Genomic DNA, 14,867 nt, shown 5'->3' on the forward strand with positions numbered 1-14,867 from the left:
ACACAGGGAGAACTTGCAAACTCCACACAGGCAGTACCCAGAATCGAACCCGGGTCCCTGGAGCTGTGAGGCTGCGGTGCTAACCACTGCGCCACTGTGCCGCCCTTAAATCTTCTCATACTTCTCTTTGCTTCCTTCTTTTCATTTTCACTTCTTCTCTGAACTTTCTATATTCAGCCTGGTTCTCAACTGTATTATCCATTTGACATGTCATATGCACCCTTTTCTGCTTCATCTTACTTTCTAGCACTATTATCCAGGGAGCTCTGGATTTGCTTGCCCTACCTGTTCCCCTTGTGGAACTGTACGTTGATTGCACCTGAACTATCTCCTCTTTAAAGCAGCCCTGTGTTCCATTGCCATTTTGCCTGCCAATCTTTGATTCCAATGTACCTGTTCTCACCCCATTGAAGTTGTCCCTCCCCCAATTATTTTTACTCTGGATTGTTCCTTGTCCTTTTCCACAGCTAACCTAAACCTTATGAAACTATGATCACTGTCCCCTAACTGTTTCTCTGAAACTTAATCCACTTATATATCAACGACTTGGTCTTAAATGTAGGGGGCGTGATTAAGAAGTCTGCAGATGACACTAAAACTAACCACGCGGTTGATAGAGAGGAAGAAAGGTGTAAACTGAAGGAAAGTATCAATGGATTAGTTAAGTGAGCAGAAATGTGGCAAATGGAATTACTTTGCTTTATTAGCTGAGGCACAGAATATAAGAGCAGGGAGGTTATGCTAGAATGTTATAAATCACTTGGTCACAGCTGGAGTATTACGTACAGTACTGGTCACTGCATTACTGGAAGGATGTGATTGCTCTAGTGGGAGTCATTCAAAAAGGAAACAGTGAGAGTTCAGGGCCAATATGTTCCCCTAAAGGTGAAGGGTAGCACCAAAAAGTCCAGGGAACCCTGGATCTCAAAGGATATAGAGGATTGAATAAGGAAAAAAAGGAGGCTTTTGGCAGATTCAGAGGGCTGAAAACAGAGCCCTAGAGTAGTATAGAAAGTGTAGGGGGGTACTTAAAAAAGTAATTAGGGGAGCGAAGAGGGGGCATGAAAAAACACTGGTGGGCAAGATAAAGGAAAATCCCAAGGCATTTTATAAGTATATTAAGGGCGAGGATAACCAGGGAAAGAGTAAGGACCAAAGTAGCAATGAGTGTGTGGAGCCAGAGGATGTAGGTGAGGTTTTAAATGATTACTTTTCATCTGTGTTCACAATGGAGAAGGACAATGAAGGTGTAGAGATCAGGGAGGGAGATTTGTGATATACTTGAACAAATTAGCATTGAAAGGGAGGAGGTATTAGCAGTTTTAGCGGGCTTAAAAGTGGATAAATCCCTAGGCCCAGATGAGATGTATCCCAGGGTATGTGAGGCAAGGGAGGAGATAGCAGGGGCTCTGACACAAATTTTAAAATCCTTTCAGGCCACTGGAGAGGTGCTAGAGGACTGGAGGACAGCGAATGTGGTACCATTATTCAAGAAGGGTAGTAGGGATAAACCAGGTAATTATAGGCCAGTGAGTCTAACGTCAGTGGTAGGGAAACTAGTGGAAAAAATTCTGAGGGAAAGGATTAACCTCCACTTGGAGAGGCAGGAATTAATCAGGGATAGTCAGCATGGCTTTGTCAGGGGGAGATCATGGCTAACAAATTTGATTGAATTTTTCGAGGAGGTGACTAGGTGCGTAGATGAGGGTAGAGCAGTTGATGTAGTCTACATGGACTTCAGTAAGGCTTTTGATAAGGTCCCGCATGAGAGATTGGTCAAGAAGGCAAGAGCCCATGGGATCCAGGGCAATTTGGCAAATTGGATCCAAAATTGGCTTAGTGGCAGGAGGCAGAAGGTGATGGTCGACAGTTATTTTTGCGATTGAAAGCGTGTGACCAGTTGTGTACCACGGGGATCGGTGCTGTGCTCCTTGCCGTTTGTCGTGTACATTAATGATTTAGATGTGAATATAAGGGGCATGATCAGTAATTTCGCAGATGACATGAAAATTGGTGGTGTTGTAAATAATGAGGAGGAAAGCCTTAGATTACAGGACGATATAGATGGGCTGACAAGATGGGCAGAGCAGTGGCAAATGGAATTTAATCCTGAGAAGTGTGAGGTGATACATTTTGGGAGGACTAACAAGGCAAGGGAATATACAATGGATGGTAGGACCCTAGGAAGTACTGAGGGTCAGAGGGACCTTGGTGTACTTGTCCATAGATCACTGAAGGCAGCAGCACAGTTAGATAAGGTGGTTAGGAAGGCATATGGGATACTTGCCTTTATTAGCCAAGGCACAGAATATAAGAGCAGGGAGGTTATGATGGAGCTGTATAAAATGCTGGTTAGGCCGCAGCTGGAGTACTGTGTACAGTTCTGGTCGCCATACTATAGGAAGGATGTGATTGCACTGGAGAGGGTGCACAGTAGATTCACCAGGATGTTGCCTGGGCTGGAGCATTTCAGCTATGAAGAGAGACTGGATAGGCTGGAGCTGTTTTCCTTAGAGCAGAAAAGGCTGAGGGGGGTCCTGATTGAGGTATACAAAATTATGAGGGGCATAGATAGGATAGATAGGAAGAAAACTTTTCTCTTAGCGGAGGTGTCAATAACGAGGGGTATAGATTTAAGGTAAGGGGCAGGAGGTTTAGAGGAGATTTGAGGAAAATCTTTTCACCCAGTGGGTGGTTGGAATCTGGAACGCACTGCCTGAAGAGGTGGTAGATGCAGGAACCCTCACAATATTTAAGAAGTATTTAGATGAGCAATTGAAACACCATAACATAAAAGGCTACAGGCCAAGTGTTGGAAAATGGGAATCGAATAGATAGGTGCTTGATGGCTGGCACGGACACGATGGGCCAAAGGGCTTGTTTCTGTGCTGTAGAACTCTATAACTAGAGGGTACAAATGAGACTTACAAGGACGTTGGCAGGACTTGAACATTTTAGCTATGATGGGCGAGGGTTGTTTTCTTTGGAATGGGGAGACTGAGGGGAGATTTAATTGAGGTGTATAAAACTGAGGGACCTGGGTAGAGTGGATAGAAAGGACCTATTTCCCTTATCAGACGCCAATAACCAAGGGGGATAGATTTAAAGTAATTGTCCGAAGGATTAGAGGAAAGTTGAGCAGAAATCGTTTCACCCAGAGGGTGATGGGGATCTGGAACTCACTGCCTGAAAGGATGGTAGAGGCAGAAACCCTCATTTGCATTTTAAAAAATCTTTGAATATGCACTTGAAGTGCTGTACCCACAAGGCTATGGACCAAGAGCTGGAAAGTGGGATAAGGTTGGATAGCTCTTTGACAGCCAGCACAGATGTGATGGGCTGAATGGTCTTCTTCTGTGCCATAAATTTCTATGATTTTAAGGGTGCCGCACTCCTTCAATACTGGCACTGGGAGTGTCGGGCTGGATTTTGTGCACAAGTCACTCTAGAGTAGGGATTTGAACTCAGGGCTTTCCGACTCAGGCAGTAATACCCACTGAGCTACAACTGAAACTTGGATGGTAAGTTAAAAGTTAACAATGTAATTATACAGAATCCACCAGTGCAATAATCACAGCAATACACTTGACCTAATTGAGGCAAGTAGGAAGGAACAGTTTCTTGTACCCGAGTACAGGTTCCATGCGGAGAGTGCAGTCCGGCCGTTCCTCTGGGTCCCTGTAGCCAGTGAAGGCATAGTACGTCTTATCCCATCGGATAGGTCTACTGAGTGGAACACTCCCATTTCGATGATGCAGGTCTCTATCAAACTGTGAGTCTGTCACATGATCAGTGGATAAACTGCAAGATGTCAAGATCTTAACAACTGTACTGAGGAGGTCCTTGCTCTGTAGGGTGAAAGTGACAGCTCGAAATCCTGAAACAAATAGTTTTGTCATAATGATTTCAGCCTGGTGTATTAAGAGGGAAACATTTGTTATTACAGACATGAAGCGAATTTACTACAATACAATGTGGAATGATAGGCACAGAAGGCAGTCAGTCATTCGGCCCATCGTGCCTGTGCCGGCTCTTTGGAATTAGTCCCATTCCCCTGCTCTTTCCCCCTTAGCCCCGCAAATTTTCCCCTTCAAATATTTATCCAATTCCCTTTTGAAAGTTATTATTGAATCTGCTTCCACTGCCCTTTCAGGCAGCGCATTCCAGATCACAACAATTGATGTACACAGAGGGAAAAGATGATCAAAAATGACTTGCAGTGTTAGGCAGATGGAGCTGTGCTGCTACTATCACCCATTCACACACCTTGAAACTTCTAAAATTTGGTAGATTTCAAGGTAATACACCCAAGTACAGTAGAACAAGAGCAACAACAACAATTTGCATTTATATATTTGATATCAAGCCACATAAGGAAATATCAGGGCAAGGACTTAGTCAAAGTAGTAAGGTTTAAGGAGTATCTTAAAGGAGGAGAGAGAGGTGGAAAGGCGGAGAGGTTTAGGGAGAGCACACCAGAGCTTAGGGCTCAGGCAGCTGAAGGCACAGTTGCCAATGGCGGAGCGATTAAAATCAGGATGCAAAAAAAAAGGCCAGAATTAGAAAAGCGCAGAAGTCTCATTGGGTTGGAGGACTGAAGGAGGTTACAGTGATAGGGAGGGGGTGAAGGGCCCATGGAGGGATTTGAAAAGAAGGATGAGAATTTTAAAATTGAAGTGATGCTGAATCAGGAGCGAACACAGTACCACTATTATACCCCTCAGCCTGCCACTGTGCCAGTGCAAGCAGTAAAGCACTTGCACATCAATACATCACTGTCACTGCTCCACCTGTCCCTGTTGTACATCTGCATTCCCTGGCCCAGAAGAAGATACTCAACTGCTGTGAATCATGGAAAATAGTAACCCATCCAGTATGTGGTGCAAAACATGAGAATAGAAAGAATTCGAAATTAGATAGCACCTTTTACAATCTCAGGGTGCCCCCAAAGCGCTTCACAGCCAATAAAGTACTTCTGAATTGTAGTCACTGTTGCGATGTATGAAATGCAGCAGCCAATTTGCTCAAAGTAAGCTCCCACAAACAGCAACGTGATAATGAGCAGATAATCTGCTTCTTCGTGATGTTGATTGAGAGATAAAACTGGTCAGGACACCGGGGAGAACGCCCCTGCTCATCTTCAAAATAGTGCCATAGGATTTTTTACGTTTGCCCGAAAGGGCAGACAGAACCTCGGTTGAACACCCTATCTGAAAGAAATCATCTCCAAGAGTGCAGCACTCCTTCAGTACTGCACTGGAGTGTCAGCCTAGATCAAGTCTCTGGATAGGGATTGAGTCCACAACCCTCTGACTTAGAGGCGAGAGTGCTACCCACTGAGGCATGGCTGACATAATGGCTTCACCTTCTTTGCTAAGCAAATTGTACCTTACTATAGGAACAATGAAACAGGGTACTGTATAACAATATGCAATTAAAAGAATGCCTTGACCAACAGTGAAAGCATCTGCTCCAAAATTCTGAATGACAGCAGATTTGTCACAGCAAGAAGAGTAATAGTGTGTACAGCTCTCGACTAAACATTGCCCCCACCTGAGGTATTTACAGAGTGCTGGGGACTGTCTGTATCACTGGTTGTCTCTCTGATGTAGAAGGTGAGCTGCGCAGGTTGAAGTACTCTGTGCCCCGGTCTTTGCATGCACTCCAAGTAGTTAGTCAACTGCTTGAGGGAATTTTCATTCACTTCCTGCAAAAGCAAAGCAACACACCATACCGATTTCCTTACAGCTGAAAGCTCTTTGCATCTGAACCGTAGAATAGTAGTGACAGAAGCAGACCATTCGGCCCAACATGTCTACACTGGCGCACCCAAAGTCTGACTCGAAGGATTCTTTTGGTGGGACAATGGATACTGGCAGATATACTTAAGCTCTTCCAACAGCCGCAGCCAGTATGCGCTGCCAGAATTGCACCTTTACCTTACTAAATCTGGGCTGCAGCATTGGAAAAATGAAAACCCCCATCTCCAACTTGAATAAAGACTCTGTCCAGACCATCTCCATCAGTCCTTCTCTACACTAGAATGCCAAGGATGACAGGACACCATAGATTGGCTCCAAGGGAGCTTTGCCATGACGTGAGAATCAGTTCAGTCTGAATTTCACAGAATTGTTACAGTGCAGAAGGTCATTCACCCCATCGTGTCAACACTGTCTCTCCGAATGAGCAATTCACCTAATGCCACTCCTCCACCTTCTCCCCATAACCCTGCACATTCTTCCTTTTCATCAAGTAAGATTCATATCTTCCCAGTGTAGACCAGTTTGAAATTGGGCTGCTTTCCATTACTGTCCATCACTTTGAACATAGGAATGGGAGGAGGCCATCCAGCCCCTTGAGACTGTTCCATCATTCAATGAGGTCATGGCTGATCTGTGACCTAACTCCATATTACCCCACCTTTGTCTTGCCCCATATCCCTTAATATTTTTGGTTAACAAATATCTATCAATCTCAGGTTTTAAATTAACAATTGATCTAGCATCAATTGTCATTTGTTCAAGATAGTTCCAAACTTCTTCCACCCTTTGTATGTAGAAGTGTTTCCTAAATTCACTCCTGAAAGTTCTGGCTCTAATTTTTAGACTTATGCCCCCAGTCCTAGATTCCCCAACCAGCAGAAATAGTTTCTCTCAATCTTACCATATCTGTTCCCATTAATATCTTGAAACCTTCGATCAAATCATCCCTTAACCTGCTAAATTCCAGGGAATACAACTCTAGTTAGCTGTTCCAAACAGTCTCCACTGTTCATTAAGATTAACTCAAAGCTAAAACCAAGAACAAATTATCTCCCAATCTGGAACAGGATACAATACAATACAATAAAAAAAATGACATTTCTATCCAAGGTTTTGCTTGACCAGGGCTTCATGATCATGGTGGTATTTAAAGGGTTAAAAACCCAGCTCTTCTCATGGAAAGAGCGTCCCAGTTTAACTTTCTTGCAATAATTGGTTACTAGAGTGGTGGAAGCAGTTTCAATAGTAACTTTGGATAAATACTTGAAAGGAAATATTGGCAGGGCTATGAGAGAGCAAGGGAATGGGACTAATTGGATAGCTCTTTCAAAGGGCCAGCACAGGCAGGATGGGCTGATTGGCCTTCTTCTGCGCTGTGTGAAACTATAGTTGCTTTTAAACACAGGAAGCAGGTGCTCAATGGAAAAAGCAGTTTGAAACATGGAAAACAAGCTACGTGGTGCAATAAAATATGCATCAGTGGTGGCAGTATAGATGAGATGGATTTCCACTTGCAGACCAACAAGAGAAATTTTAACGTATGTGCGACAGTTACAGACTAGAGTGAAGATACCCAGAAAGTCTCAAAAAGGCACAGAAATTTAACATGTCCGTGTATCTTAAAAGGAAAAATGAAGGTACGTGCATTCCAACTGAAACAGCATTCGGCTTATTGTGCCAGTGCTGGTTCTTTGAAAGAGCTATCCTACCAGTTCCGCTCCCCTGCACTCTCCCCACAACCCTGCAAATGTTTTCCCTTCAATTATATATCCAATTCTCTGTTGAAAGTTACTATTGAATCTGCTTCCACTGCCCTTTCAGGCAGCGCATTACAGATCACAACAACTTGCTTGTAATAAATAATTCTCATCTCCCCCTCTGGTTCCTTTTGCCAATTACCTGAAATCTGTGTCCTCTGGTTACTGACCCTCATGTCAGTGGAAACATTTCTCCCCATTTACTCTATCAAAGCTCTTCATAATTTTGAACGCCTCTATTAAATCTCCCTTAGCCTTCTCTACTCTAAGGAGAACAATCCCAGATTCTCCAGACTCTCCACATAACTGAATTCGCTCATCCCCGGTATAATTCTGAAAAGAAAGAAAGACTTGCATTTTTACAGCACCTTCCATGATCTCAGGATGTCCCATAGCACTTTACAGCCAATGAAGTACTTTTGAAGTGTAGTCACTGTTGTAATGTAAGAAATGCAGCAGCCAATTTGCGCACAGTAAGCTCCCACAAACAGCAACGTGATACTGTGCAGATAATCTGTTTTAATGATGTTGGTTGAGGGATAAATATTAGTGCCATGGGATCTTTTACGTCCACTGAGAGGGAAGAGAGGGCCTCAGTTTAATGTCTTATCCGAAAGACAGCACCTCCAACAGTGCAGCACTCCTTCAGTACTGCATCGGGAGTGTCAACCTGGTTTTTGTACTCAAGTTTCTGGAGTGGAACTTGAACCCACAACCTTCTGAGTCAGAGGTGAGAATGGTACCTGCTGAGTCACGGCTGACACCAAATCCTGGTAACCCTCTGCACCCTCTCCAAGACGTTACATATTTTTCAACCACAGAAACCTTGCACAGATCATCAGTACCTACCCTCTCTCTCGGAAACTGGCCAAAGAAATCTGGGTGCACAGCAAAGTAGAATGGTCTCAGTGCATTCACAGCATCAGTCACTGATAATGTTCTCATTCGGCAAATCTGCTGGTTGGCTCTTCCTGCACAGAACCTGGTGTATAAAATGAAGTGATTTGGTCATTAACGGAATAAATTTGTAAGACGTTTTCCCAAATCAGTCTGTGCAGCAGGTTGGAAGACAAACCTAAGAGTTTCTACAAACAAGGAGAGAGAAGGGACGGTGGGGGGGGGGGAGAGAAGGGGCGGTGGGGGGGAGTGGAGAGAGAGGGCGGGGGGTGGGAGTGGAGAGAGAGGGCGGGGGGGGGGGGGGGGGGAGAGATGGCGGGGGGGGGGAGAGAGATGGCGGGGGGGGGGGGGAAGAGATGGCGGGGGGGGGGGGGAAGAGATGGCGGGGGGGGGGGGGAAAGAGAAGGCGGGGGGGGGGAAAGAGAAGGCGGGGGGGGGGAAAGAGAAGGCGGGGGGGGGGAAAGAGAAGGCGGGGGGGGGGAAAGAGAAGGCGGGGGGGGGAAGGAGGCGGGGGGGGGAAGGAGGCGGGGGGGGGGAAGGAGGCGGGGGGGGGGAAGGAGGCGGGGGGGGGAAGGAGGCGGGGGGGGGGAAGGAGGCGGGGGGGGGGAAGGAGGCGGGGGGGGGGAAGGAGGCGGGGGGGGGGAAGGAGGCGGGGGGGGGGAAGGAGGCGGGGGGGGGGGAAGGAGGCGGGGGGGGGGAAGGAGGCGGGGGGGGGGGAAGGAGGCGGGGGGGGGAAGGAGGCGGGGGGGGGGAAGGAGGCGGGGGGGGGGAAGGAGGCGGGGGGGGGGGAAGGAGGCGGGGGGGGGGGAAGGAGGCGGGGGGGGGGAAGGAGGCGGGGGGGGGGAAGGAGGCGGGGGGGGGGGAAGGAGGCGGGGGGGGGGGAAGGAGGCGGGGGGGGGGGAAGGAGGCGGGGGGGGGGGAAGGAGGCGGGGGGGGGGAAGGAGGCGGGGGGGGGGGAAGGAGGCGGGGGGGGGGGGAAGGAGGCGGGGGGGGGGGGAAGGAGGCGGGGGGGGGGGGAAGGAGGCGGGGGGGGGGGGAAGGAGGCGGGGGGGGGGGGGAAGGAGGCGGGGGGGGGGAAGGAGGCGGGGGGGGGGGAAGGAGGCGGGGGGGGGGGAAGGAGGCGGGGGGGGGGGAAGGAGGCGGGGGGGGGGAAGGAGGCGGGGGGGGGGAAGGAGGCGGGGGGGGGGGAAGGAGGCGGGGGGGGGGGAAGGAGGCGGGGGGGGGGGAAGGAGGCGGGGGGGGGGAAGGAGGCGGGGGGGGGGGAAGGAGGCGGGGGGGGGGGAAGGAGGCGGGGGGGGGGGAAGGAGGCGGGGGGGGGGGAAGGAGGCGGGGGGGGGGGAAGGAGGCGGGGGGGGGGGAAGGAGGCGGGGGGGGGGGGAAGGAGGCGGGCGGGGGGGGGGAAGGAGGCGGGCGGGGGGGGGGAAGGAGGCGGGCGGGGGGGGGGAAGGAGGCGGGGGGGGGGAAGGAGGCGGGGGGGGGGAAGGAGGCGGGGGGGGGAAGGAGGCGGGGGGGGGAAGGAGGCGGGGGGGGGGAAGGAGGCGGGGGGGGGGAAGGAGGCGGGGGGGGGGAAGGAGGCGGGGGGGGGGAAGGAGGCGGGGGGGGGGAAGGAGGCGGGGGGGGGGAAGGAGGCGGGGGGGGGGAAGGAGGCGGGGGGGGGGAAGGAGGCGGGGGGGGGGAAGGAGGCGGGGGGGGGGAAGGAGGCGGGGGAAGGAGGCGGGGGGGGGGGAAGGAGGCGGGGGGGGGGGAAGGAGGCGGGGGGGGGGAAGGAGGCGGGGGGGGGGAAGGAGGCGGGGGGGGGGGAAGGAGGCGGGGGGGGGGAAGGAGGCGGGGGGGGAAGGAGGCGGGGGGGGGGGAAGGAGGCGGGGGGGGGGAAGGAGGCGGGGGGGGGGGAAGGAGGCGGGGGGGGGGGAAGGAGGCGGGGGGGGGGGAAGGAGGCGGGGGGGGGGGAAGGAGGCGGGGGGGGGGGAAGGAGGCGGGGGGGGGGGAAGGAGGCGGGGGGGGGGAAGGAGGCGGGGGGGGGAAGGAGGCGGGGGGGGGAAGGAGGCGGGGGGGGGAAGGAGGCGGGGGGGGGAAGGAGGCGGGGGGGGGGGAAGGAGGCGGGGGGGGGGGAAGGAGGCGGGGGGGGGGAAGGAGGCGGGGGGGGGGGAAGGAGGCGGGGGGGAAGGAGGCGGGGGGGAAGGAGGCGGGGGGGAAGGAGGCGGGGGGGAAGGAGGCGGGGGGGAAGGAGGCGGGGGGGGGAAGGAGGCGGGGGGGGGAAGGAGGCGGGGGGGGAGGGAGGGAGGCGGTCGGGGATTGAGGGAGGGAGGGAGTCGGGGATTGAGGGAGGGAGTCGGGGATTGAGGGAGGGAGGGAGGGAGGGAGTCGGGGATTGAGGGAGGGAGGGAGGGAGGGAGTCGGGGATTGAGGGAGGGAGGGAGGGAGGGAGTCGGGGATTGAGGGGAGGGAGTCGGGGATTGAGGGGAGGGAGTCGGGGATTGAGGGGAGGGAGTCGGGGATTGAGGGGAGGGAGTCGGGGATTGAGGGGAGGGAGTCGGGGATTGAGGGGAGGGAGTCGGGGATTGAGGGGAGGGAGTCGGGGATTGAGGGGAGGGAGTCGGGGATTGAGGGGAGGGAGTCGGGGATTGAGGGGAGGGAGTCGGGGATTGAGGGGAGGGAGTCGGGGATTGAGGGGAGGGAGTCGGGGATTGAGGGGAGGGAGTCGGGGATTGAGGGGAGGGAGTCGGGGATTGAGGGGAGGGAGTCGGGGATTGAGGGGAGGGAGTCGGGGATTGAGGGGAGGGAGTCGGGGATTGAGGGGAGGGAGTCGGGGATTGAGGGGAGGGAGTCGGGGATTGAGGGGAGGGAGTCGGGGATTGAGGGGAGGGAGTCGGGGATTGAGGGGAGGGAGTCGGGGATTGAGGGGAGGGAGTCGGGGATTGAGGGGAGGGAGTCGGGGATTGAGGGGAGGGAGTCGGGGATTGAGGGGAGGGAGTCGGGGATTGAGGGGAGGGAGTCGGGGATTGAGGGGAGGGAGTCGGGGATTGAGGGGAGGGAGTCGGGGATTGAGGGGAGGGAGTCGGGGATTGAGGGGAGGGAGTCGGGGATTGAGGGGAGGGAGTCGGGGATTGAGGGGAGGGAGTCGGGGATTGAGGGGAGGGAGTCGGGGATTGAGGGGAGGGAGTCGGGGATTGAGGGGAGGGAGTCGGGGATTGAGGGGAGGGAGTCGGGGATTGAGTGGAGGGAGTCGGGGATTGAGTGGAGGGAGTCGGGGATTGAGTGGAGGGAGTCGGGGATTGAGTGGAGGGAGTCGGGGATTGAGTGGAGGGAGTCGGGGATTGAGTGGAGGGAGTCGGGGATTGAGTGGAGGGAGTCGGGGATTGAGTGGAGGGAGTCGGGGATTGAGTGGAGGGAGTCGGGGATTGAGGGAGGGAGTCGGGGATTGAGGGAGGGAGTCGGGGATTGAGGGAGGGAGTCGGGGATTGAGGGAGGGAGTCGGGGATTGAGGGGAGGGAGTCGGGGATTGAGGGGAGGGAGTCGGGGATTGAGTGGAGGGAGTCGGGGATTGAGGGAGGGAGGGAGGGAGGGAGTCGGGGATTGAGTGGAGGGAGTCGGGGATTGAGGGAGGGAGTCGGGGATTGAGGGAGGGAGTCGGGGATTGAGGGAGGGAGTCGGGGATTGAGGGAGGGAGTCGGGGATTGAGGGAGGGAGTCGGGGATTGAGGGAGGGAGTCGGGGATTGAGGGAGGGAGTCGGGGATTGAGGGAGGGAGTCGGGGATTGAGGGAGGGAGTCGGGGATTGAGGGATTGAGGGAGGGAGTCGGGGATTGAGTGAGGGAGTCGGGGATTGAGGGAGGGAGGGAGGGAGGGAGGGAGGGAGGGAGTCGGGGATTGAGGGAGGGAGGGAGGGAGGGAGTCGGGGATTGAGTGGAGGGAGGGAGGGAGTCGGGGATTGAGTGGAGTGAGTCGGGGATTGAGTGGAGGGAGTCGGGGATTGAGGGAGGGAGTCGGGGATTGAGGGAGGGAGTCGGGGATTGAGGGAGGGAGTCGGGGATTGAGGGAGGGAGTCGGGGATTGAGGGAGGGAGTCGGGGATTGAGGGAGGGAGTCGGGGATTGAGGGAGGGAGTCGGGGATTGAGGGAGGGAGTCGGGGATTGAGGGAGGGAGTCGGGGATTGAGGGAGGGAGTCGGGGATTGAGGGAGGGAGTCGGGGATTGAGGGAGGGAGTCGGGGATTGAGGGAGGGAGGGAGTCGGGGATTGAGGGAGGGAGGGAGTCGGGGATTGAGGGAGGGAGGGAGTCGGGGATTGAGGGAGGGAGGGAGTCGGGGATTGAGGGAGGGAGGGAGTCGGGGATTGAGGGAGGGAGGGAGTCGGGGATTGAGGGAGGGAGTGAGTCGGGGATTGAGGGAGGGAGTGAGTCGGGGATTGAGGGAGGGAGTGAGTCGGGGATTGAGGGAGGGAGTGAGTCGGGGATTGAGGGAGGGAGTGAGTCGGGGATTGAGGGAGGGAGTGAGTCGGGGATTGAGGGAGGGAGTGAGTCGGGGATTGAGGGAGGGAGTGAGTCGGGGATTGAGGGAGGGAGTGAGTCGGGGATTGAGGGAGGGAGTGAGTCGGGGATTGAGGGAGGGAGTGAGTCGGGGATTGAGGGAGGGAGTGAGTCGGGGATTGAGGGAGGGAGTGAGTCGGGGATTGAGGGAGGGAGTGAGTCGGGGATTGAGTGAGGGAGGGAGGGAGTCGGGGATTGAGTGAGGGAGGGAGGGAGTCGGGGATTGAGGGAGGGAGTCGGGGATTGAGGGAGGGAGGGAGGGAGTCGGGGATTGAGTGGAGGGAGTCGGGGATTGAGGGAGGGAGTCGGGGATTGAGGGAGGGAGTCGGGGATTGAGGGAGGGAGTCGGGGATTGAGGGAGGGAGTCGGGGATTGAGGGAGGGAGTCGGGGATTGAGGGAGGGAGTCGGGGATTGAGGGAGGGAGGGAGGGAGGGAGGGAGGGAGTCGGGGATTGAGTGGAGGGAGTCGGGGATTGAGGGAGGGAGGGAGGGAGGGAGGGAGTCGGGGATTGAGTGGAGGGAGTCGGGGATTGAGGGAGGGAGGGAGGGAGGGAGGGAGTCGGGGATTGAGGGAGGGAGGGAGGGAGGGAGTCGGGGATTGAGTGGAGGGAGTCGGGGATTGAGGGAGGGAGGGAGGGAGGGAGGGAGGGAGTCGGGGATTGAGTGGAGGGAGTCGGGGATTGAGTGGAGGGAGTCGGGGATTGAGTGGAGGGAGGGAGGGAGGGAGGGAGTCGGGGATTGAGGGAGGGAGGGAGGGAGGGAGTCGGGGATTGAGGGAGGGAGGGAGTCGGGGATTGAGGGAGGGAGGGAGTCGGGGATTGAGGGAGGGAGGGAGTCGGGGATTGAGGGAGGGAGGGAGTCGGGGATTGAGGGAGGGAGGGAGTCGGGGATTGAGGGAGGGAGGGAGTCGGGGATTGAGGGAGGGAGGGAGTCGGGGATTGAGGGAGGGAGGGAGTCGGGGATTGAGGGAGGGAGGGAGTCGGGGATTGAGGGAGGGAGGGAGTCGGGGATTGAGGGAGGGAGGGAGTCGGGGATTGAGGGAGGGAGGGAGTCGGGGATTGAGGGAGGGAGGGAGTCGGGGATTGAGGGAGGGAGGGAGTCGGGGATTGAGGGAGGGAGTGAGTCGGGGATTGAGGGAGGGAGTGAGTCGGGGATTGAGGGAGGGAGTGAGTCGGGGATTGAGGGAGGGAGTCGGGGATTGAGGGAGGGAGTCGGGGATTGAGGGAGGGAGTCGGGGATTGAGGGAGGGAGTCGGGGATTGAGGGAGGGAGTCGGGGATTGAGGGAGGGAGTCGGGGATTGAGGGAGGGAGTCGGGGATTGAGGGAGGGAGTCGGGGATTGAGGGAGGGAGTCGGGGATTGAGGGGAGGGAGTCGGGGATTGAGGGGAGGGAGGGAGGGAGTCGGGGATTGAGGGGAGGGAGGGAGGGAGTCGGGGATTGAGGGAGGGAGTCGGGGATTGCGGGAGGGAGTCGGGGATTGAGTGGAGGGAGTCGGGGATTGAGGGAGGGAGGGAGGGAGGGAGGGAGTCGGGGATTGAGGGAGGGAGGGAGTCGGGGATTGAGTGGAGGGAGTCGGGGATTGAGTGGAGGGAGTCGGGGATTGAGGGAGGGAGTCGGGGATTGAGGGAGGGAGGGAGTCGGGGATTGAGGGAGGGAGGGAGTCGGGGATTGAGGGAGGGAGGGAGGGAGTCGGGGATTGAGGGAGGGAGGGAGGGAGTCGGGGATTGAGGGAGGGAGGGAGTCGGGATTGAGGGAGGGAGGGAGGGAGGGAGTCGGGGATTGAGGGAGGGAGTGAGTCGGGGATTGAGGGAGGGAGTGAGTCGGGGATTGAGGGAGGGAGTGAGTCGGGGATTGAGGGAGGGAGTGAGTCGGGGATTGAGGGAGGGAGGGAGTCGGGGATTGAGGGAGGGAGGGAGTCGGGGATTGAGG

General features: G+C 55.3%; 1 protein-coding gene across 1 annotated transcript in view; it reads right to left on the reverse strand.

The window, feature by feature from the left end:
• The window catches only part of tcaim (T cell activation inhibitor, mitochondrial), a 54,757-nt gene that overhangs the window by 37,674 nt on the left and 2,216 nt on the right, over positions 1-14,867 (reverse strand). Inside the window, 3 exon segments of the mRNA XM_068032580.1 lie at positions 3,628-3,877; positions 5,554-5,707; positions 8,369-8,501. Of these exon segments, the coding sequence (XP_067888681.1) occupies positions 3,628-3,877; positions 5,554-5,707; positions 8,369-8,501 (537 nt within the window).

This window comes from Heterodontus francisci, chromosome 5 (assembly GCF_036365525.1).
Source record: "Heterodontus francisci isolate sHetFra1 chromosome 5, sHetFra1.hap1, whole genome shotgun sequence".
NCBI classification, from domain to species: Eukaryota; Metazoa; Chordata; class Chondrichthyes; order Heterodontiformes; family Heterodontidae; genus Heterodontus; species Heterodontus francisci.